The sequence below is a fragment of the Eremomyces bilateralis genome, assembly GCF_010015585.1.
Source record: "Eremomyces bilateralis CBS 781.70 unplaced genomic scaffold P152scaffold_43, whole genome shotgun sequence".
In the NCBI taxonomy this organism is placed as follows: domain Eukaryota; kingdom Fungi; phylum Ascomycota; class Dothideomycetes; order Eremomycetales; family Eremomycetaceae; genus Eremomyces; species Eremomyces bilateralis.
In genome coordinates this window covers 17,929-38,824 of record NW_022985109.1, presented here as the reverse complement: position 1 = coordinate 38,824, position 20,896 = coordinate 17,929, and the positions used below count along the sequence as shown (strand labels likewise).

The window sequence follows — 20,896 nt, the reverse complement described above, 5'->3', positions numbered from 1 at the left end:
AACGAACCCGAACCCGAGCACGTTACCCTAAATATCCTTAAACTGATACAGTAGGTCAGATATGAATAGGATAAACAGCGCGGGTGATAGGGTAGAGCCTTACGGGATCCCTGTCTCCGTGTCGAACTAGCGGCTCTTAAAGTCCGAGAAGAGAATCTTTGTTCGCCGTCCGGTTAAGAAAGATACGATTATCTAGATAATCTATTCGGGATATCCTATCCGACGAAGGACCTAGAGCAGCCGGGGGTAAGAGACGTTATCAAAAGCTCCAGCAAGGTCAAGCCTAAGTATAGAGACTACAGACTTCTTTACGTGCTACGCCGTCTATATAGTCCCGGTAAGGAGTTCTAGGGCGGAGAGAGTAGATCTCTCCTTTCGAGCTCCTATTTGGTTCTAGGGAATCAGATCTCGTATTTCCGCTTTAGTGATCAGTCGATCTGCGAGGATTTTCTCGATTAGCTTTGTAACCGTGTTTTTAAGAGTAATAGGGCGGTAGCTGCTTAGAAGAGAGTAGTCCTTTTTCTTGTCCTTCCTTAGTACCACCGTAGTAGATTCCTTTAGAACTGCTAGTAGCTCCCCGCTTCGGAAGAGAGCGGTAACCGTCCGGGCTAGGTCTACGGCTAGGATATTAGAGAGGGCCTTTAGTACCTCGTTCGGGATCATATTAGGCCCGGGGGCCTTCTAGTTCGGTAGCCGGCGGATAATCCGGGTAATCTTATCTAGGGTAACCTCTTGCCCGATATCGAATCGTGGGAACTATTCGTTAGTTATATCTTAGAGGTCAGCGGCACCGCTCCGTGGGAAGAACTTTGTAGCAAGGATCTCTACTTTCCCTTAGTTATCTCCCGTCGGGGGATCGTTCTCCGTGCGCCTAAGTAGTAGGATAGCTATAAGCCTACCGGGTTACCTAGCGGTCTTCTGGCTCTACTTATTTAGTCTCTAGAGCCCTCGGTTATATATATAGTCCGGGTAATTCTCGTCTTTAGTAAGTGTCTAGATAAGTTTTCTCTATCTCGTCCGGCCGTTACTACGCATCTTCCTCCTTAGGGCATTCCTTTAGTATTTCTAGTCTCGTTCGTCGTCCGGGTCCTAGGTCCGTTAGAGCCGGCGTCGGGCCTAGCGGGCGCCAGCTAGGAACTCTGCTGCCTATAGTGACTACTCCGGTCTAGACTAGTCACAAGGTCGCGCCCGTTTATAGTGCTTATCTAAGGTGCCGTAAAGAAGTCTAATAAGGTTATTAATCGCAGTATAGGGTTCTAGTACATACCACTAGGAGCTAGAGACATCTTCCCGGATTTTTTCCCACGGGGCATCCTTGAGTATAAACCTTAGGCTCGTCTAGTATAAGGAAACCTTAGCATCTAGTTTAGATCTCGATTAGAAAGTAGTCCTTTATAGTAGACTACTCCGGCCGTAGGTAGTAGAGGAGGATCCGTAAGGCGATCTCCGGCGAGGCAAAGGCTAGGTTAATGACCGACTAGCTTTAGTTCCGCTTCTATATTATTACCCCTTACTCGTTAAGGAGCTAGAGGTTAGCTTGCTCGGTTTAGAGGAGTAGGTAGTCTACCTTTAGCTCCTTTAGGGTTCCGGTTCTACCCCAGGCTGGGTGATGGTAGTTAAAGTCCCCTAGGAGGATAACGTTCTCTTGGCCAATTTCGCAGAGAATTTCTGCGATCTCCGGCCACTTCTTAAGCTGTGGCTGGCCTACGTGCCCTGGTGGATTATATACGTTAACGAGGTTGAGGGGTCCGTCACGCGTTATAACGCGGATCCATTCGATGTGGTCGGAGGCTCGCTTTGATTCCCAAGCTGTAAGAAGGATCTTATCGTGGATAAAGAAGACGACCCGTATACCGTAGTATATAGGTCGGCTTGGGCGAAAATTCTTTGGTGTATAGGTGACTGTTGGTTTGGTTTCGGCGACCATCGGTTCCTGAATTGCAAGTATAGGGAACCGGGTAGGGTTAATCGAGTCGAAGGTAGCCCTAGCCTTATCGTTGTTCGCATTACCGTAGTTATATTAGAGGATGCCGGTCCCTATCATTGAGTACTAGGGGTATTGTCCTTTCCGGTAAGTGTCGTATCCTCTCCGGTTATATCCTTTCCGGTAGATGTCGTGTCCTCTCCGGTTATATCCTTTCCGGTAGGTATCGTAAAGGTAGAAGTACTAATGCCGGATATAAAGTCTTCTAGTTAACTAGCCGAGAGCTAGAGTCGCTGCTGCCCTGGGGCTCGGGCTGCTACCGTGATTCCTAAGGGCCTCCCAGGTCCCGCCATCCTCCGCTTCTAGGTGTTGCTAATAATAATATATCCATCGTCATCGTGGCGGAACTGGTAGGTTGTGACATTTTGGTTTTGGTTTTGGTTTTGGTTTTGGTTTTGCCCCCGGTAGACGGCGAGGGTAGCTTCATTAAGGCGGTTTTCTGTAGCTCGCTGGCCAGCTACGAAGGATTTATATACCGCGCAGCTTCTGGTTATCTAGGCAAAGTGCCTAGGTTTCTTACACCCTGCGCACCTTGCCTCTTGAAGGTCTTGTATTATATATCCCCTTATAGGGTAGTGTTTTGCGCAGCGCCCACAGGTGTCGCTATCCGCGTTATAAACGGACTACGTGTGGCCCTATTTCTAACAGCGGATATACTAGATCGCCCGGAGAGTAACGTCCCATAGTTTAGCTGGGAGCCATAGGGCGCTATATAGGAAGCCGTCCTTAATAAGACGTATCACGTCAGTTTCGGTAGCCACCTCGATAATAATTGATCCCTTCGTCTGTGACCCAGCATTCCGGATAGCCGCTAGCTTCTCTTTCTTATAGAGCCAGGAGATTCGTTCAATTTTAACAGCGTTTTAGTTCGACATCTATCTCGCCCATTCGGTGTTCCCCTTACTTTTACCGGTTATAATCTATATATAAATTAGGATACCTATTACTATAAGTAGCTTCGGGCGACGGATCAGTTTAATGCCGTTATCCCCAGCGATTCTAGTAGCGATAATCTAGTCCCGTCGGGTAGTGGTAGGAACCACGACCGACACCTTACCGGCTGCCCGGTAGTGGGGGATAATCGCTTTCGCGTCTAGGATTACCTTCTTGATTCTCTATAGTTTCTCTTCCGTCGTCTCTTCTACGGCTCCTGCTATTTTAGAGAGGCGCACTTCAACGACCGCCTTAGTCTTTCCCCCTACGGCGATCTTACTCTAGGTTCGTATCTCGGTGGTTAGGGCCGCGGCTAGGCGACCGCGGTCTTTCGCGATTCTAGCTTTAATACGTCTAAGACGCTCTAATATTTGACCCATCGCTGGGTCCCTGGCGGGTGTTCCCGCCTACGCCTTTTCTATACTCTTTCTCTATGCTAGCTCCGGAATAAGCCGGAGAACGGGCGTTAGGTAAGCCTTAAGAACTCTACGGAGCGACCCCGCCCTAGCCTATCCACGGCAGCTCTCTAACGCGAGTTTTATATAGTTTTCCATAATTTGGAGTATCCGCCCCTCATCTATCCGTCCATTTTGTTCTCCTACTCCGTTGCGGGTGTTGGGTCGTGGGTGGTCCGCCTGCTGGGGACGCGTCGGGGACGCGTCTTTGGCCTGCGGGCCTTTCCCCCTCATGCGCCCTCTAACCATTATTTGGGAGGGCTGCAATAGTTGATTATAATTGAATGAAGTGTGAAGAATCGATTACGATCATAATCTCAGCTAATTTCCAAGTTGTGGGCTGTTTTGCAGAAAAATGTTCCTTGCTTTAACAAAAAAATTTTCCTCTAATTTATTAAGGATTAGGTCTCCTTTCACCCGAGGATCTAGAATTAGAGTAGTGTAGTAGGTATCTAATTCATCTATAAAGGTGTAGTATTTCTCGTATTTCTTTATTCCTTCCTTGATTGCTTGGGTAATATCACGATTTAATCCCGAAAAGACTCCCTGAGCTTCAGACCCCTCATTGAGTAAATCATATAGCTCATAATAGAGTGGGACGGTAAGGCTGATCTGTGGCTTTCGCTCTGATACGAACAGGGTGAGCTCGTTGAACTTGCTCAGTACTTGATGAATCTGAGACAGGTGCTGCCATTCCTCGGCGGTAAAGGAAGGTATCTCCGTCTATAGGGCTACGTATCGATTGATCTAAGCCTTTGCTTTTAACCCGTCATCTAACATTCGATAGGTAGAGTTCTAACGAGTCTCTACATCATATTCAATGAATTTTTCTAAGAGATTCATGAATTAACAGACTTCTTTCTATTTCTGCCGTCTCTATGGGCTCCGGTTAATCTAGAGAGCGAGAATTCGGAGCTTAGACAATGCTGTCTGACTCGATATAGATCCCCCAGCGTATAAGCTATCATAGATGGTGTATGCCGCTTCCACGCTTCCTGATTTCAAGGCGCGAAGGATATCTTGAACGATTAAGTTCAAAATATGGGCCAGGCAGCGGATGTAGCTGTCCACTCCGCGGAATAGAAGCCCGTTTAGGAGCGTCTCTGCGCCATATTTTTCGTTCAAGGTATAGAACAATTCTAAGGCCATAACTTCATTATTACGGGCATTGTCTCCAGTAATTATAATCAACTTTAATGTTAGATCCAACTCTACGAGAGTAGCATTAATAGCTGCCGCAAGATTTTCCCTACTATGTACTCTACGGAGTTCACAGAATTCTAAGGTCCGTTCCTGATATTCGAACGTCTCCGTAAGCCAGTGGCCGATTATACCGAGAATAGGAAGGTGGTTTTTGCTCGTCCAGATGTCAAGAGACAAGGCAATAGTTATGCAGGTTACGGAAAGCTCCTCCTTTAATTAAAGACGCTGCATATTAAAGCTTTCTATAAGCCGCCGTCGTAGGGTAGACCGTGAAGAGAACGGGAGTAAGATACCTAGAATATCTCGAAAGATTTGCTAGAAAGCTGGCGATTCGATGGTAGTAAAAGCTTGTTTATCATAGATAACCCATTAAAGAATATTCCGCTCAAGAAGTTGTTAGTATAATAAGGTCTCTTTCCGAGTAAGAAGGCTAATAACGCTTGCCTGCTTCTTTAGAAGGGGCTTATCTTAAGAATGAGGGGAATAGATAGAGTACTTTTTAAGATACTACTGCATATTCGAAGTAAATGTCTGCCGTAATAAATCTAAGGTCGTCCAAGGATATTGGATACTAGTCTTCTTATTAATAAAAGCACATCGAATCTCTATATCTGTAGTTTACCGCTTTCCTGACCGCTTTATAACCTATTCGCGAGCTACTTCAGTGTCAGGGCACGAAGAATGAGGCAAAACTCTGTGATTCGTGATATACTAGAATCAATCTACCAAGGGGAAAGGGAGATCTAAGTGTGAGGGGAAATATTCAGTAGGCCTTGGGGTGACCACAACACATCGTGAGGCCGTAAGGCATCCACATCCCAAGGCCCCAAGGCATCAGACTGAATTCAATCTTCGATCCTTCACATTCAGTCGTTTAGAAATAATCCTACATCTACGCTGTAGTAGGCGCTGGGCGTTTCCGGGGCAGGATCGAGGATGATACTGTTAGTGCGGAATAAGTCAGGGCCTGTAAAACTGACTCTGAGGGCAGGACTTCAGTTGATGATAGATTGACAAAAGATTCAAAATCGGATTCCGTTATTTGATCTTCTGGTAAAGTTTCATCGTATCCATCATTAAGTAAGAGGTAATTCTGTTGGTTATGGCGGGTAACCATTGCTCTATTCTCATTCAAAGCCATGATGGTTATGCTGCCAAAAGAAGTCTAGAAAGTTATCATTCAATGTAAAATATATGTAGAATCTATAATATTGCGCGTAATAGACATTATTACCGTCGCTGCGAGAAGATATACAGGAGAGAATACCAAATTAGGACGAACTCATGATTTAGCGCCAATATCGGAGACGATAGTCGTATCGGCGACGATCTTGCCGATATTTATTCGCATTCGCCGTATCTCTGCGGATACGATTGGCCGATATAAATCGGCGGGATTCTTCCTCACCGATACGATAACCGATATGGCAAGATCGTGACGATATCGTATCGGGAACACCCCTACCTCTGTATGACCCTTTTGAGCCCGATGGGCCCGGATCGAATCATCTTTTCTCCTTACCCCGCCCGCTTTGAGATATATTGTCACGGTCGTACTTTCGTACTTTGAGGCGTTGAAGTATTGTAGCCTTATAGCCTGATATTGGTGCCTCACGATACGATGCAAGGGTGGGGCGCTTAGTCATGGCGCAGAGTCCCAATCAATATCTGTCAAGATCTGATGTCATTACTTAGTCATTCATTTCCCCGCTTCGGCTATTACTTAGTCATTCGTTCCCCCTCTTCGGCTATTACTTAGTCATGGGTATATCTACCTCGTTCTGTATTCTACTTCTTACAGAAATACAAGCATCGCATTGCCTCTGAACAGGTATCCTATTGCTTCCGTGATTAACGACACGCCAAAACGTTCAACAGTTATGAGCCCAATTTGCCTTAAAGCTCGATCTCTATATCAGCTTTCCCATTGAACTCATTCCGGACCGTTGTTCCTTAAAGCAACGTCCTCCTCTGTTGATCGTTTTGGCGTGTCAATCAATCACGGAAACAATAGGATACCTGTTCAGAGGCAGTGAGATGCTTGTATTCGGTCAGAAGTACATAGTTTACCTTGACGGGTATATATACCCAGGGCTTATGTAATCTTATGTAATCTACAAGGTGCGGTGACTAAGTAATAGCCGCGGAGTTCCGACACACCCCCCCAGATCTAGAAAAGATCTGTATATCACAACCGTATCGCGGAGTTATCCTTCTGAATCAGTTACGTTCGTTTAGTGACGGATGTGATCATATCTCGTGGGATTGTAATGAGATGCTGGATAGATCGCATATTCAGGTGCTCGAGGAATTTCCGGTGGTTCTGAGGGGAGAGTATCTTGGTAAGACCGTCGGCGACCATCTCAGATGTGGAGACCCATTCAACGTTGAGGTCACCAGTCTGAACCTCTTGGCGTAGCCAGAACTGATGGATATTAACGTGACGGAGGCGTGAAGTGAGCAAAGGGGTTGGCTTAGAGACAATACCAACTGTCTGCTTATTATCACATTGGATCGTGAGTTCTTGCTCTGGATCAAATCTGAGTTGACGGAAGAGACGGTTCATCGCGATTACTTCGCGTGCTGCCCAGGAGAGGGCAAGGAGCTCAGCTTCGGTTGTAGAGGTCGTTACCACTGTCTGACGGGCGGATTGCCAACGAACGGGGCCGTTGAACAGGTAAATGATGTATCCGTTAGAGGACTTGCGAGTCTCTGGATCATCAGCGAAGGATGCGTCAGAAGCAGCCTGGACGGGAAGTGAGCTGGCATCTGGAGGAGGTTGTGAAGACCCGGAGTATTCAAGTGCGTGGAATTTCGTCGTCTTTAGGTAGGCGATGCAGCGATCAGCCTCTTCTATATGCCTTGGAGACGGATTGATGTTGTGACGGGAAAGCCTGGATACCGCAAGGGCGATATCAGGGCGTGTGGTCACTGCGGCATATACAAGGGATCCGACCTTCTGCTGGTAACCTTGGATAGAGCGAACGGATGCGGTTCCCTCATACCGTTGATCGGAGAAGTCTTGGGAAAGGGGTGAATTGACCGGTGCTGCCTCTTCCCGATGGAACTTGTTGACCAACTTATCTACGTAGGCGTCTTGACAGAGCCAGACCTTCCGTTGTGCACGATCGCGGACGATACGAATGCCGAGGAAGACCTCGATATCACCGAGTATCCGGGACTCGAACCGTGCGAGGAGTTTACGAAAGAACTCATCGATTAGTGGACGATTCGACTTCGAGCCGAGTACGATAATATCGTCAACGTAGACAAAGACGATAAGTGATGGGGACATAAATACGCAGGGGTCCTCGGTGATTGCTGTAAGACCGAGGGTGGAGAGGAACTCAGAGATAGTTTCGAACCATAGCTTTGGGGACTTGCGGAGTCCGTAGAGGGCTTTCTTGACGAGGAAGCAGCGTCCTTTCTGACCAAAGCCTTCGGGGCAGCGGATATAGACCTCGGTATCTTGAACCGCATTGGCGAATGCATTAGTAACATCAGCGGCAACGCATTCAAGGTCGAAGGCAGCCATAAGGGCCATTAGGACGCGGAAGGTGGAGTACGCACCAGCGGCAGCGTAAAGGTCGTCTCGATTCTGGATAAATTGGAGGTCTCCGCGAATGCAGAGGCGAGCTTTGAACTTGGTGAAGTATCCGTTCTGATCCTGCTTGTATTTGAAGACCCAGCGAACAGGGAGGACCTGTTGGCCTGTAGGTATATCAACCTCGACAAGTGTTCCCATTTCGATAAGCTTTGCGATCTCAATCTTGGCTGCCCGGAACCATTCAGTGCTGTAGAAGTGGTGTTTCATATCAGACCAGTGTTGTGGTTCACGAGGCATGTCAGAAACTAGGACAGCTTTGGCGACAGCGACGGAGAAAGCATGGATTGCGTTTTCGATAAGTTCATCTTGGGATTGGATGGCACTGTTTCTTTGGACGTCTCTTGCCTTGGAGGAAAGTGTGATTTTCCTGCCAGACCTTGTAGAGCGTAGGTTTCTTAGTGCGCTAGTTTCCTTTTGAGCAGTAGTAGAGCGCGTCTGGCGCGTGGTAGGCTCAGGAGGGACTGATGGAGTTGGAGTAGAGGAACCAGTTTCGGGTATATCCTGTGGTGTTGGAGAGGAGACCCGGTAGGACTGGAGCGTTTCCTCGATAAGCTGAAGATCTGGTGAGGCGTCTTCGAAACCTGTATTGGTAGGGGAAGCGGAATCACTCTGGATTCCTCCCTAAGGATTGTTGTCAAGAGGCTGAAGTGCCTGATGACTGGACGATTGCTGAGAGTCCGGTTCAGGTGTTGCATCAGGCGTAGCAAGATGACCTGGAGGGCTGGATAGGAGCTGTTGGACCTTAGCGCTTGTCTGTGGAAGTAGAGACAATAGGCTGTCAAGGTCTTTGGGCTGGATGCCGTTGTGCGCAGGGTTAAGGGAATCATTATCTGGAATAGGAGGAAGTTCCGTGTTGAAGCGAGGAACTATAACCTCAAGCTGTTGGATATCCTGGTCTGAAGGAGGAGATAGGGTAGCGTGGAGGACTGGGTCGTACTGAATGGACTCATCGATCCGGACGTCTCGGCTATCGAGGATACGATTTAGCGAAGGAACCCAGACACGATAGATGTTTGAGGCAGAGTAGCCAGTCAGAAAACCTATATGAGCGCGTTCTTCCATCTTATCCTTCTTTGCGTTCTCTTTGCGTACGAAAGCCTTAGATCTAATGATCTGGAGATGGGAGAGGTTTGGCTTCCTCTTCGCGATAATCTCAAAGGGTGTAATGAACTTGTTAAGAGTAGGGTGCTTGAATGGAGTCCGATTAAGCAGGTACTCGGCATGCGCGACAAATTCAGGCCAGAGAGACTTCGGAAGTTTAGACTCGATGCAGATTTTGCAAGCCATAGTTACCATCACCCCCCCAGAACGTTCTATAAAGCCGTTCTGGTCGTGTGTACCTGGAGCGGAGTGATTGACCTCGATTCCAGCGTCGCGGCAGAACTTGTCAAACTCATCGCTGAGGGCTGTCTCATTATCGAGCTGGAGAGTAAGGACTCGAAATCCCCAGTTGTAGATCCAGCAGAAGAATTCCTTAATGCAGGCCATTTGTGTCTGTTGTTTCTTGTCGCGGATAGGGAAAGCCCTATGGAACGTAGAGTATGGATCATAGAAGTGGAGGATATACCTGTCATCGTTGAAGGCATTTTCCATGAAGACTAGGTCAAGGCAAACCTTCTCAAAGGGGGCGTTACCACGTGGTTGTGGTACGCGCGAGATCCGCTTTGGGACTTGAGCTAGGTTGCAGGTATCGCACAAGGAGTTGTCCTTGTCTGGCGAGGAGTGGGTGATAATTCTGATACCTTGTACAGCGTCAGGCATGTGGCGTATAGCGTCCGGACGAGCGTGACCAAGGCGTCGATGCCATTGCTCTAGCGGAGCAGTGGTCATAGAGATGTCGTAGGACGATGCTGCGTTGGCAGTATAAACAGCAGGTTGTGGAACGATACTGTCTGGAGGTTCGAGAAAGAGAAGGTGATTCTCCTTAAAGAGTCTCGCAATGTAGTGATCACCATTTCTGTGACGTAAGGAGTGATCTTTACCAAAGTAGTATATGTCGACCTGATCGAAGAGTTGTCCGCCTGCGATATTAACATGGAAACCAGGGAGGTAGATGACCCCCTGTAGCTCCATAGTTCGGGTGTTTCCACGAAAATCCTTAAGAGTGACGTTGACTGATCCAGTACCGTGATACTGATGGAGGGCCATGCCGAAACGGATGGCTCCAGTATCATTGGGTTTGAAGTCGTGGAAGCGGTGGATATCGTGACAGACATGGACGTTCGCGCCAGTGTCGAAGATAAACCGATTAGTGGCATAAGACTGGTGATCGATTGACGCGATAATGATGGTATTCGCCTCCTTTGGAATCTGCGGTGCCGGAGGAACGATGAGTTGGGCACTTGGATTAGGAGGGAGCCATGCCGGTGCTGTGACCTTGTCGCGTTGGAGCTGCTTATAGATCTTCTCAAGCGGTCCTGGAGGGAGCCTCTGAAATCGTTCGATAATAGCAGGGTCCTCGTGATGATCCTTGGATCGCCTGGAGGAATTGATGTGAGGGCATTCCCCATACCAATGTTTCACTCCACAGATGCAGTCTTTGTACGGAACCTTTGCATTACGTTGTCCTCTTTGCGGTTGATGTTGGTGTTCAGCAACTTCGAGGGTTACGTTAGCGAACTTCTGCGAAGAGTCTTGGTCGTTGTGGAAGATTTCAAAGCCGAGGAACCAATCAACGAGTGTAGGAAGGTCGGCAAGGGTAGGGCTAAGCGTGTCTCCAGCGATGCGGGTATAGACGTGCGTCCGAAATTCCTTATTAATGGAATTAGCGGCGGCTATAAAAGCTCGGCAGATATATCGGTCAGTAAGATGATCAATAAGATCTCGGACAGACTCAATCTTCTCTTGCAACTTAAGCTAATCGTTGGCATAGTCTAGATTAGACTGATTCCGGTTCTTCTTTCCCTTCTTCAAACGGTTGAACTCTTCTTCAAGGTAAGATGCCAATTTGGTTGACTGTGGAGCCGCGTAACGGTGGAGTGACTGCAACATGTCCTTGGCAAGGTATTTGCCCTTGATATACCGAGTCATACCACCACTGACGGAAGCGGTGATAGCGTTGGCGAGATTCTTGAGTTCAGCCTCACGGAGATCGTATGCTCTTTTCTCGTATTCGAAGGTTTTCCAGAGCCATTGTATGTCAGGGTTCGTCTCATTTCCAGATGGACTAGGAGGAAGAGCAGGATCCTTATGGATAGGTTGCTTTACTGCTTCCTTTCCTTCTGAGGCAGGGCTTTCGACGAAGGTTGGGTTGACGTAGTCCCAAACTTTGATGCGTTGGGCGTAGTTCTTGATCTCTTCGTACCAGTCGATCCAGTTGGTGATATCCTTCAACGGGTTCTGGATAGTGACCGTATGATTGGAATTGGTAGAAGAAGACATTGTGAAAATGTCGCTATAATAGGACAGTTCCTAGACGTAGGTAGGAATGGAGTCTCTCGGGATGTCGTCGAGGGACGCGGAAGCGGGCGGAAGACGATGCTTTGGCGGAGCAACGGTCTATATTGAGATCAATCGGAAAGCTGATATAGAGATCGAGCTTCAAGGCAAATTGGGCTCATAACTGTTGATCGTTTTGGCGTGTCAATCAATCACGGAAACAATAGGATACCTGTTCAGAGGCAGTGAGATGCTTGTATTCGGTCAGAAGTACATAGTTTACCTTGACGGGTATATATACCCAGGGCTTATGTAATCTTATGTAATCTACAAGGTGCGGTGACTAAGTAATAGCCGCGGAGTTCCGACATCCTCCGACCTCTGACGGTCCTCTGACACGTCGTCGTACGAGTCTCGATTCCTACCTCTTAGGAATCGTCCTCCTACAACTCTTTTCACTATGTCTTCCTCTACCAGCTCTAATCACACAGTCACTATCAAGAGCACCTTGAAGGATATTACTAACTGGATCGACTGGTACGAAGAGATCAAGAACTACGCCCAACGCATCAAAGTTTGGGACTACGTCAACCCAACCTTTGTCGAAACCCCTGCCTTAGATGGAAAGGAAGCTGTAGCGCAGCCTATCTATAAGTCTCCTACCATTCCTTCTCGTCTAACTGCAGACACGGATCTCAGCCTACAACAATGGATCTGGAAATCCTTTGACTACGAGAAAAGGGAGTACGATCTCCGTGAAAATGAACTGAAGAACCTGGCCAACGCTATCACCGCTTCTGTCAGTGGTGGTATGACTCGATACATCAAGGATAAATATCTCGCCAAGGACATGTTGGAGTCGCTCCACCGTTACGCCGCCCCACAGTCAACTTAATTGGCATATTACCTTGAAGAAGAGTTCAACCGCTTAAAGGAGGGCAAGAAGAACCGGAACCAGTCCAATCTCGACTATGCCAACGATTGGCTTAAGTTATAAGAGAAGATTGGGTCTGTCCGTGACCTTGTTGACCATCTTACAAACCGCTACATCTGTCGAGCTTTCATAGCCGTCGCTACTTCAATCGAGAAGGATTTCCAGGTACACGTCTTCAACCGCATCGCTGGAAATACGCTTAGCCCTACCATGGCCGACCTTCCGACACTCGTCGATTGGTTTCTTAACCTTGGAAACTTCCTTAGCAACCAAGACTCCTTATAGAAGTTCGCTAACGCAACCCTCGAAGTTACCGAACGACAACAACCGTAAAGAGGACAACTTAATGCTAAAGTTCCGTTCAACGACTGTATCTGTGGAGTAAAACATTGGTTTGGAGAATGCCCTCACGTCAATTCCTCCAGGCGATCTAAGGACTATCACGAGGACCCTGCTATCGTCGAACGATTTCAGAATCTCCCTCCAGGACCGCTTGAGAAGATCTACAAGCAGCTCCAACGCGACAAGGTTTTAGCACCGGCATGGCTCCCTCCTAATCTAAATGGCCAGCTCGTTATTCCTCTAGTACCGCAGATTCCAAAGGAGGCGAACACTATTAATGTCGCGACAATTGATCGCCAGCCTTATGCCACCAATCTATTTATCTTTGATACTGGTGTAAACGTTCACGTCTGTCATGATATCCATCGCTTCCATGACTTTAACCCCAATGATACTGGAGCCATTCGTTTCGGTTTGGTCCTCCATGTGAAGGAACGAAGACTGAATTCAGTTTGATGCCTGGGGGTGTGGGTGCCTTGTGGCCTTACGATGTGTTATGTTCACCCCCAAGGCCTACTTATCACTCCCTCACACAGCGGATTGTATTTTAGATCCTTCTTGCTCCTTTGTAGATTGATTCTAGTATATCACGAATCACAGAGTTTTGCCTCATTCTTCGTGCCCTGACACTCCACCAGTATCATGGTACTAGGTCGGTCAACGTTATCTATAAGGATACTTATAGTAACAACCGGACTATGGAGCTATAGGGGGTTATCTACCTCCCCGGCTACCATATTAATATCGCAGGCGGACTGCTCTTCGATTAGATCGATATCTATTACTTTGGTAAAGATCACTTCTTGCGTCACAGAAATAGTGATCACTATATTACGAGACTCTTTAAGGAGAACTACCTCCTCTTCCTCGAGCCTCCTAACAGTATCGCTACATAACCTGCTGTTTACACCGCTAACGCAGCGTCGTCCTACGGCATCTCACTACCCACCGCTCCCCCAGAGCAATGGCATCGGCACCTTGGTCACGCTCGTCCAGACGCCGTACACCACATGCCTGACTCTATACAAGTTCCTCGCTTCAATATCGAACTTCCCCCTATTCCAGATGATCATTACCTTGACTCTACGCACAACTGCATCCAGCCCAAAAACCTTAACAGCCCATTGTCTCCACTTCCACAGACAAGCTCCGAGGTCCAAAAGCACACATATGATCCTTCAGGTTACCTCGCCACGCCCGAAACAACACCTGAACCGGATCCTTACCAATCGTCCAGTCATCGGGCATCCTAGCTTCTTGATATCCTTCCCCAGGAAAGAATCCACAGTGATTCCCCTTCCCCTACCAATGAAAAGTTCGAAGATGCCTTACCAGATCTTCAGCTCATCAAGGAAACGCTCCAGTCCTACCGGGTCTCCTCTCCAGCACAGCAGATAACACCCGCAACTGTTTCCTCTGCCCCAACACCGCCAGTCCCTCCTGGGCCTCCACCGCGCAGGAATAAACAAACTTCCGCCGCCTCTTCTTCAGCACAGCAGCCTCCAATGCGCCAGACGCGTTCCACCACTGCTCAAAAGCAAACCAGCGCACTGAGAAACCTACGCTCCACAAGATCTGGCAGGAATATCACACTTTCCTCCAAAACACAAGACCTCCAAGGAAACTGCACCTCATCACAATCCCACGAGATATGATCGCATCAGTCACCGAAATGAACTTAAGTGATTCCGCGATTCCGTTGTGATATACAGATCTCTGCTAGATCTGAGGGGGTGTGTCAAGATCTGATGTCATTACTTAGTCATTCGTTTCCCCGCTTCGGCTATTACTTAGTCATTAGTTTCCCCTCTTCGGCTATTACTTAGTCATGGGTATATCTACCTCGTTCGGTACTCTACTTCTTACAGAAATACAAGCACTTTACATTCTTCGTCACGTAACCTATTGCTTCCGTGTGGATAGACACGCCTAAACTATCAACACGAATCGTGAGGCAAACATTGAATTGTTGCTATGAAGGCGGAATCTATCTAAAGTGTGCGAGGAATTATGTCCTGATGGTGCAGAGCAAACGGGCCACAAGGCCACAAGGCATCCAGGTCTACAGACCTCTGATCCATCACATATAGCCTGCAGACTTCCCACCTGCTCAGACAGTTCATTAATCTACAACAAAATGGATCATATTATACTCCAAACATCATCTAGATCAGAACTTAGAGGAACAGAGGCACCCAGCACACTGACCATCTTATTCCCTTAATACAGTTATAATATTTCCCTATGTTAGCCGCAGATATAGAAGCCAGTTAGAAGACCGAAGATAGAAAACGGGGGCAGAAGGCCACAGGGCACAAATGTATGTAATTAGTCAGCCTCGGTAGTTCCCCACATGGGCCTCGCTGAGAGGCCTGACGGGCGTTGAATCTCTCTCTCACTCAGACCTTACGGAACTTCGTTCCTCCAGAGTCCAGGCACTTCGTTCCTCCAGGCACTTGCTGCAGCTACAAGGTTTTCGATTATTATATGAAAGGACTCCAAAGCTGCTAAAGACAAATCGGTAGGAATCTACAACCACGAGGCCTCGCGGCCTAGGCGCTACCCTGGAGTATTACCGCGCCAGAATTATGTCCTCGATCTTGGGAACAGCACAAAAAGCCCTTCAGGCATGTCAGGCTTGCAGGTACGAGTAACTGATCTGAGACTCGCGGTGGCTCACACATATCGCAGGCGCCTGAAGCGAAAATGCACAAGAGATGTACCATCATGTGCCCTGGTATAAAAGCAGCCCTATATCTATAGATATGACAGCATATGAGAACCATGCTTATTCGCAGTAGTGCATTCGCCTTCGGAAAAAGTGCGAATATACTGATTGGTCGGAATCGAACACTACTGCGAGCAATGCGGTATTCCATACATCAGTGCCCCGTCCCCATGTTGATAGTAGAAGTCACGTTAAGGACTATATCGCGATAACTACCAACCAGCACAGCTCCGCCGAAGGCCCCAGCCGACCATTTCCGCTATCGTTCTTCTTGGATACCGATTTCCTGACCCCTTTGAATGCAAATGCTCTCGATTTTGGGTCTGAATCGTCCCCCATTTGGAGATCTGCATTAGCCTCTCTTAAGCATGATCATAGCGAGATCTGTCTGCAATATCTCGCGACTGTGCACATGTGGCTACCCATGATTAGCAAGAAGCGACTTATACGAGACCTAGAGAGTCTAGACCATGGTTCTGCCCACGTGGACACCTGTCTGCCTCTCCTTCTATTATGCATGGGTCTCTGCTTAAACCGAATCGAGTATCGGCCTTCCATCTCTAGCTTATATGCAGTCGCAACATCACTCTGCTCGACCGCGGAAACGACTGGGTTCGTCTCTATACGTCTCGTTCAATCTCTTGTTCTATTAGCTGTATATGAGCTCTCTAACGCCATTTATCCGGCCGCATACCTCACCATAGGCCGTGCGGCCCGGCTGGGTATTCTAATGGGTATGCATGATAGAGAGCGCGCGCAGCAGCTCTTTGAAGACTTCGAGACCTGGACTCTCCGCGAAGAGCAACGTAGGACATGGTGGGCGGTCTTCGTACTTGACAGGTCTGTAATAATGTTCGTTTGTATAGTATATACCGACTAACCCATCGGCTAGATTTGTGAACATCGAAACGAGGGGAATGCCGTTTGCAGCACCTGAGCCCTGTTTCGAAGAGCTTTTACCAGTCAACGACGAAGATTGGGACAGCGGAACGATAGTGGGAAGCGAACATCTATACTCCACCACCTTCAGCGAAACCATGGTGCTAGGTTCATTTGCCACTGTGTGCCAGAGTGCTCACATGCTCAGTAAGGTCGCCCATCACAGAGCAGCAAAATTGACATCAGACGACGCCGCGCACCTGCTTTCCGAAGCCCACAATCTCCACACCGCGCTCTCTATGCTCCATTCCGCCCTCGACAAGTCGGAAATTAATGGCACATCGTTCAATAACTCCCAATCCCCTTCTAGGCTGATGGCTTCGGCGCTTTGTACTTCAAGCGGCCTCATACTGTACAACTTATACGGTTGCAATGAGCCTACGGGCTCCACCGTACGGGAGCCTCTCGCACTAGAAATGCAGAACATTTGTCTCCGTGGTATTAAAGATCTTGCGGTTTCTACTGCACCAAAGATTGCCAAAATTGACACTGCATGCCCCTTCACGGCGCCATGTTTGTACCATGCTGCTACAGAGTGCGCATGGTTTATACGAGAAGATCATGATCCAAAAATGTACGAGGCTCTGAGGGAAATCGTTAAAGGGCTACAGTGCCTTGAGATACGCTGGCGTCTTGCAGGTAAGTCGAATGAACAGCTCTGTTACAGGCCTAACATCGAATTCAGGGGAGTATCTGAACTTGCTTGAACAAGCAGGAGCCATGAAACTCATTAATCGCGAATGAATAATTCTGCTTAATTTGACCCGTGCTGCTATTTTACACCAGTAACAGTTAACTTACTAGTGCGTTCAGCTTTGCCTTCTTATAGCAACCAAGCGGCTATGGTCATGGTGCATTCGCCCCAACAAGCTGTTCGCTCAATGTCCATAACCTGTTTTCATCGTCTGTCCGTCCCTTGGCCCACGGTGCTGCAGCAGCACTCATCGCGTTATAGAAGTCACCCGTTTCCGGAGGCGCAATTTGGCAGTCATGGAGGTACTCTCCTCCCTTCCCTTCCCACACTCTACCAACCGCAGCCCAAAGCGTAGTAGCAGACCCCTGCTCGGCGCTTAGCATATGAATGTTAATGTTAGGGTTCAGCTTAAACGCATCCACGATGTCAGCTGGAGTGTAAGCCAGCAGACCAGTCCAAATTCCACCAGGCCCCACAGATAATCCATGGACACCGCGGGAGCCGTATTTGCGGTCAATGGTATTCGCCATCCATATATTTGCTGTCTTACTCTGACCGTAAGCAAACTCAGGATTATAAATAATCGGATGAGAATTGTAGTGCTCCCAAGAAATCGTGGCATGCCTGTGCGACGAGGAGGAAACATTCACTACACGAGACTGTAGTTGTGGCGTGGCGCTCTTTTCAAGTGTCGGCAAGAGCAATACGGTGAATAGAAAGTGCGCAAGGTGGTTGACACCAAATTGACGCTCGAATCCGTCTTCAGTCAAACTGTAAGGAGTTCCCATGATGCCTAGAGCAGACTCAGGAACCGCAAAAGTCAATATATAGAAGTGGACACATACCGGCATTGTTGATGAGGATATTCAACTTAAAACTTTTGGACAAGAAAACCTTGACCGCCTCTCGCACCGACTGAAGCGAGTCCATGTTCATGATCACAAAATCGAGTTTACCCTGACTCTCCGATGTAGTCCGGATATCTTCGATCACTTTTTTTGCTTTGGCAGCATCACGAGCGGTGAAGTAGACGTCTGCCCCGGTGGCGTGCAAAGCTCGCACCGCCTCGACACCAATGCCATTTGTTCCACCTGTTATAAGCCCGACTTTCCCCTCGTAAGCGTTAACGAGTCCGTCGTCTTGAACCACGCGGAGGGCAGTGGGTCGCTTGTCGCCAACCCCTTGGGGATTGGTATACAAGTCGGCATAGGGTTTGAGTTTGTCGGCCATGATAACTTTGTAGTTGCTCGTAGATGTACACTTGTAAGAGGATAAAGATATAATGCTAATGACCTTTCCACTCGAACACTCCTATGCAAGACTTATATACCTGCCCAGAGCTCAATATGAGCACATCATAGATAGCTTCGCCCACAATTGCAAAGTTAAATTCACGATTATAAATCGAAGCTTATGAGCGTGACGTAGATATCGGACAGATATTGGTATGCAGGGACCTGGAATGCGCGCTCGCCGCCACGCGCTAGTTTAGCTTCCGCTCCCGCTTCAACGTCCGCTCGTGCGTCCGCTCCTTTTTGGCTTGCCATTGGCGCAGCCGCTCAGTTTTATGGAGGTGTGTTTACAACGCCAGATGATTCACTTGGTGCCACTAAGATCTCTAACTACGGAGATAACAGCGTGTATGGAGTTTATGACATTTTTATCCAAAACTCCGGTCATGATGCCCGTGAATGATTCTTTGAGTGGTACTCACAACTGCAGTAATGTAAACCGAGTAGGCTATAAGACCAGAAAGCTATGCTGTTCCACATCGATACTTAACACTATTCTAACTACAATTACAATACCTTTTCGCTATCAAAAGATCAAATCAATCATTATGGCTAGCGGTCTCATACTACTTACTGGAGCGACCGGATTCCTCGGCATACGGGTCCTTGCACTTGCCCTCGAACGCGGATACCAAGTGCGTTGCGCGATTCGCAAGGCGACAGACCTCGATAAGCTCCGAGGCGCACCAAGAATTGAACGCCTGTCACTTGCAGAAAATCAACTGTCTTCAGTCGTTGTGCCTGATATGACTGTCTCCCATGCTTATGACGAAGCCGTCAAAGGGGCGAGGTACATCGTCCATTGCGCATCGCCGATGCCGAACGTTAGCTCGAAAATCGGATCTGGTTCTGAGGAGGATGCTTTTGTTACGCCCGCTGTGCTGGGTGTAATGGGCATTCTGGCCAGTGGAGCAGAGCATGCCAAAGATACACTGAAACGAGTCGTGATTACGTCTTCCATTGTCGCCATCACCCCACCGGAGTACTTTATAGGAAAGGGGGACTCCAGTAAACTGCCAGTCACCTCGGAGTGGCGGATACCGAATCTCAGTCAACCATACATGCCTGGTTTTGGAGTGTATCAAGCTAGCAAGACAAAATCTCTTAACACTATCGAAGAATGGCAGAGCACGAACGCAACCCCTTTCGACATTATCACGCTTATGCCGAGCTTGATTTTGGGCGTGGATGACCTTGCGACGACACCGAGGGAGCTTGAAAAGAGCGGTAATGCTATTCTGCTGAGTCTACTGAAGGGAAATCAATCACCCATTCCACTGAACTCTGCCGTTGTGGATGTGAATGATGTCGCCTTGGCACACCTCCGCAGCCTTGACGAGAATATCACTGGTAACCAGAGTTTTATCCTGGGTGGACCTGGTGATTGGATCAAGACAACGGCCATCGCCAAGTCAGTTGTTCCGGGGGCGTTTTCCGACGGTATACTGCAAGAAGGTGGAGTACAACATACATTTGACGTGGCAGTCGACGCCCGTAAGACAGAGGGGCTGCTCGACATCAAGCCAACGCCCTACCACAACACCGTCGCTGCAGTTGCTATACAGTATGTCGAACTTTGTAAAGGGGCAAAAGTTTAGCCGTAGGTAGTAAAACGATACTACACGCTATATAGTTTGTTCCTAATGGCATAATACGTGTAGCCACCTTAGATGGTCCGCATGAAATCGTGCGGAGCTGTGCCTGTCCAACTTATCAGTGAGCTATGACTATGGTCTCCTTCTTCTATCCTTCTTACACTTCGGTTTTCTTTTGCCTTTTCCTTCACCCCTATCCTGATTTCGCTCTGCTTACTGATCAACCACCATATGCGCCATTTGCAATCGCGGAATCCTCTACCTACGCACTCTAGTCGCCAGCAGAGAAGCCATTATTAATCGACAGACTTTACCATAATCAGGGTCCAAGCAAGATGGGACTACAAGGATGAGCAACAGTTATATATCTAGCAGCAGTTATTGATAGAACCAATATTATAGTAACTTAGTAACCTTTATGGTTCAAGAACTACTAGTATCCAAACATGGCGAGCTGTAGGTTCATAGAGGTAATTGTAACCTCCCCCCCTGCGTGATGGAACGCCCGCCGTGCTGGAGCGAAGTCGAGGTACTTGTTATGGGCATGGCCCATGGTTGGCATAGGCTGAGAGCCTAAGCCTAATCAAACCTAGCGTAGAGATGGAACCTCATCAAGATTCCTCTGTCACAGCTACCTTGTACTCTTCATCTCAATCTAGAATATCTTTGGCTACGCGTATGTTGTGTGCATCCAGCTACCGTGCCGTAACAGGGAGAAGGAGAAAGGGAGTAGGAATGTAGTCGGAAGGGGAAAAGAGGAGGAAGAAGAAGGAGAAGGAAAAGGGAGAAGGAGAAAGGGAGTAGGAATATAG

At 48.0% G+C, this 20,896-nt stretch overlaps 9 protein-coding genes across 9 annotated transcripts; 3 read left to right on the top strand and 6 right to left on the bottom strand.

Annotated features, from left to right (window-relative positions):
• Positions 1-1,357: 1,357 nt before the first annotated feature.
• On the bottom strand, positions 1,358-2,089 carry P152DRAFT_256645 (uncharacterized protein). The gene has a single exon (XM_033674748.1). The coding sequence runs from the start codon at positions 1,925-1,927 to the stop codon at positions 1,547-1,549; it is 381 nt and encodes a 126-aa protein (XP_033529717.1). The 5' UTR covers positions 1,928-2,089; the 3' UTR covers positions 1,358-1,546.
• Positions 2,090-3,693: 1,604 nt separating this feature from the next.
• Positions 3,694-4,065, bottom strand: P152DRAFT_406142 (uncharacterized protein; the record flags this gene model as incomplete). The annotated part of the gene is made up of 1 exon (XM_033676858.1): positions 3,694-4,065. A coding segment is annotated over one exon (372 nt), but the record flags the coding sequence as incomplete, so codon positions are not given.
• Positions 4,066-4,182: 117 nt separating this feature from the next.
• Positions 4,183-4,962, bottom strand: P152DRAFT_444488 (uncharacterized protein). The gene has a single exon (XM_033677808.1). The coding sequence runs from the start codon at positions 4,519-4,521 to the stop codon at positions 4,267-4,269; it is 255 nt and encodes an 84-aa protein (XP_033529715.1). The 5' UTR covers positions 4,522-4,962; the 3' UTR covers positions 4,183-4,266.
• Positions 4,963-5,082: 120 nt separating this feature from the next.
• P152DRAFT_444487 (uncharacterized protein) lies at positions 5,083-5,826 on the bottom strand (the record flags this gene model as incomplete). Its single annotated transcript, XM_033677807.1, has 3 exons — positions 5,472-5,826; positions 5,269-5,318; positions 5,083-5,180 (listed from the first exon to the last, which is right to left on the bottom strand). Exons 1-3 carry the CDS (start codon positions 5,714-5,716, stop codon positions 5,083-5,085), a joined length of 393 nt encoding a protein of 130 aa, XP_033529714.1. The 5' UTR covers positions 5,717-5,826.
• A 4,858-nt stretch (positions 5,827-10,684) lies between these two features.
• On the bottom strand, positions 10,685-11,690 carry P152DRAFT_256590 (uncharacterized protein). Its single transcript, XM_033674747.1, has one exon. It carries the CDS (start codon positions 11,561-11,563, stop codon positions 11,039-11,041), a length of 525 nt encoding a protein of 174 aa, XP_033529713.1. The 5' UTR covers positions 11,564-11,690; the 3' UTR covers positions 10,685-11,038.
• A 330-nt stretch (positions 11,691-12,020) lies between these two features.
• P152DRAFT_453156 (uncharacterized protein) lies at positions 12,021-12,455 on the top strand (the record flags this gene model as incomplete). The annotated part of the gene is made up of 1 exon (XM_033678343.1): positions 12,021-12,455. One exon carries the CDS (start codon positions 12,021-12,023, stop codon positions 12,453-12,455), a length of 435 nt encoding a protein of 144 aa, XP_033529712.1.
• A 3,087-nt stretch (positions 12,456-15,542) lies between these two features.
• Positions 15,543-17,247, top strand: P152DRAFT_469187 (uncharacterized protein; the record flags this gene model as incomplete). Its single annotated transcript, XM_033680878.1, has 4 exons — positions 15,543-15,581; positions 15,638-16,404; positions 16,457-17,142; positions 17,189-17,247. 4 exons carry the CDS (start codon positions 15,543-15,545, stop codon positions 17,245-17,247), a joined length of 1,551 nt encoding a protein of 516 aa, XP_033529711.1.
• Positions 17,248-17,287: 40 nt separating this feature from the next.
• P152DRAFT_510033 (putative short-chain dehydrogenase) lies at positions 17,288-18,510 on the bottom strand. Its single transcript, XM_033682634.1, has 2 exons — positions 18,043-18,510; positions 17,288-17,990 (listed from the first exon to the last, which is right to left on the bottom strand). The coding sequence occupies exons 1-2, from the start codon at positions 18,425-18,427 to the stop codon at positions 17,350-17,352; spliced, it is 1,026 nt and encodes a 341-aa protein (XP_033529710.1). The 5' UTR covers positions 18,428-18,510; the 3' UTR covers positions 17,288-17,349.
• A 527-nt stretch (positions 18,511-19,037) lies between these two features.
• Positions 19,038-20,087, top strand: P152DRAFT_444472 (NAD(P)-binding protein; the record flags this gene model as incomplete). Its single annotated transcript, XM_033677806.1, has 1 exon — positions 19,038-20,087. One exon carries the CDS (start codon positions 19,038-19,040, stop codon positions 20,085-20,087), a length of 1,050 nt encoding a protein of 349 aa, XP_033529709.1.
• Between the last annotated feature and the right edge of the window lie 809 nt (positions 20,088-20,896).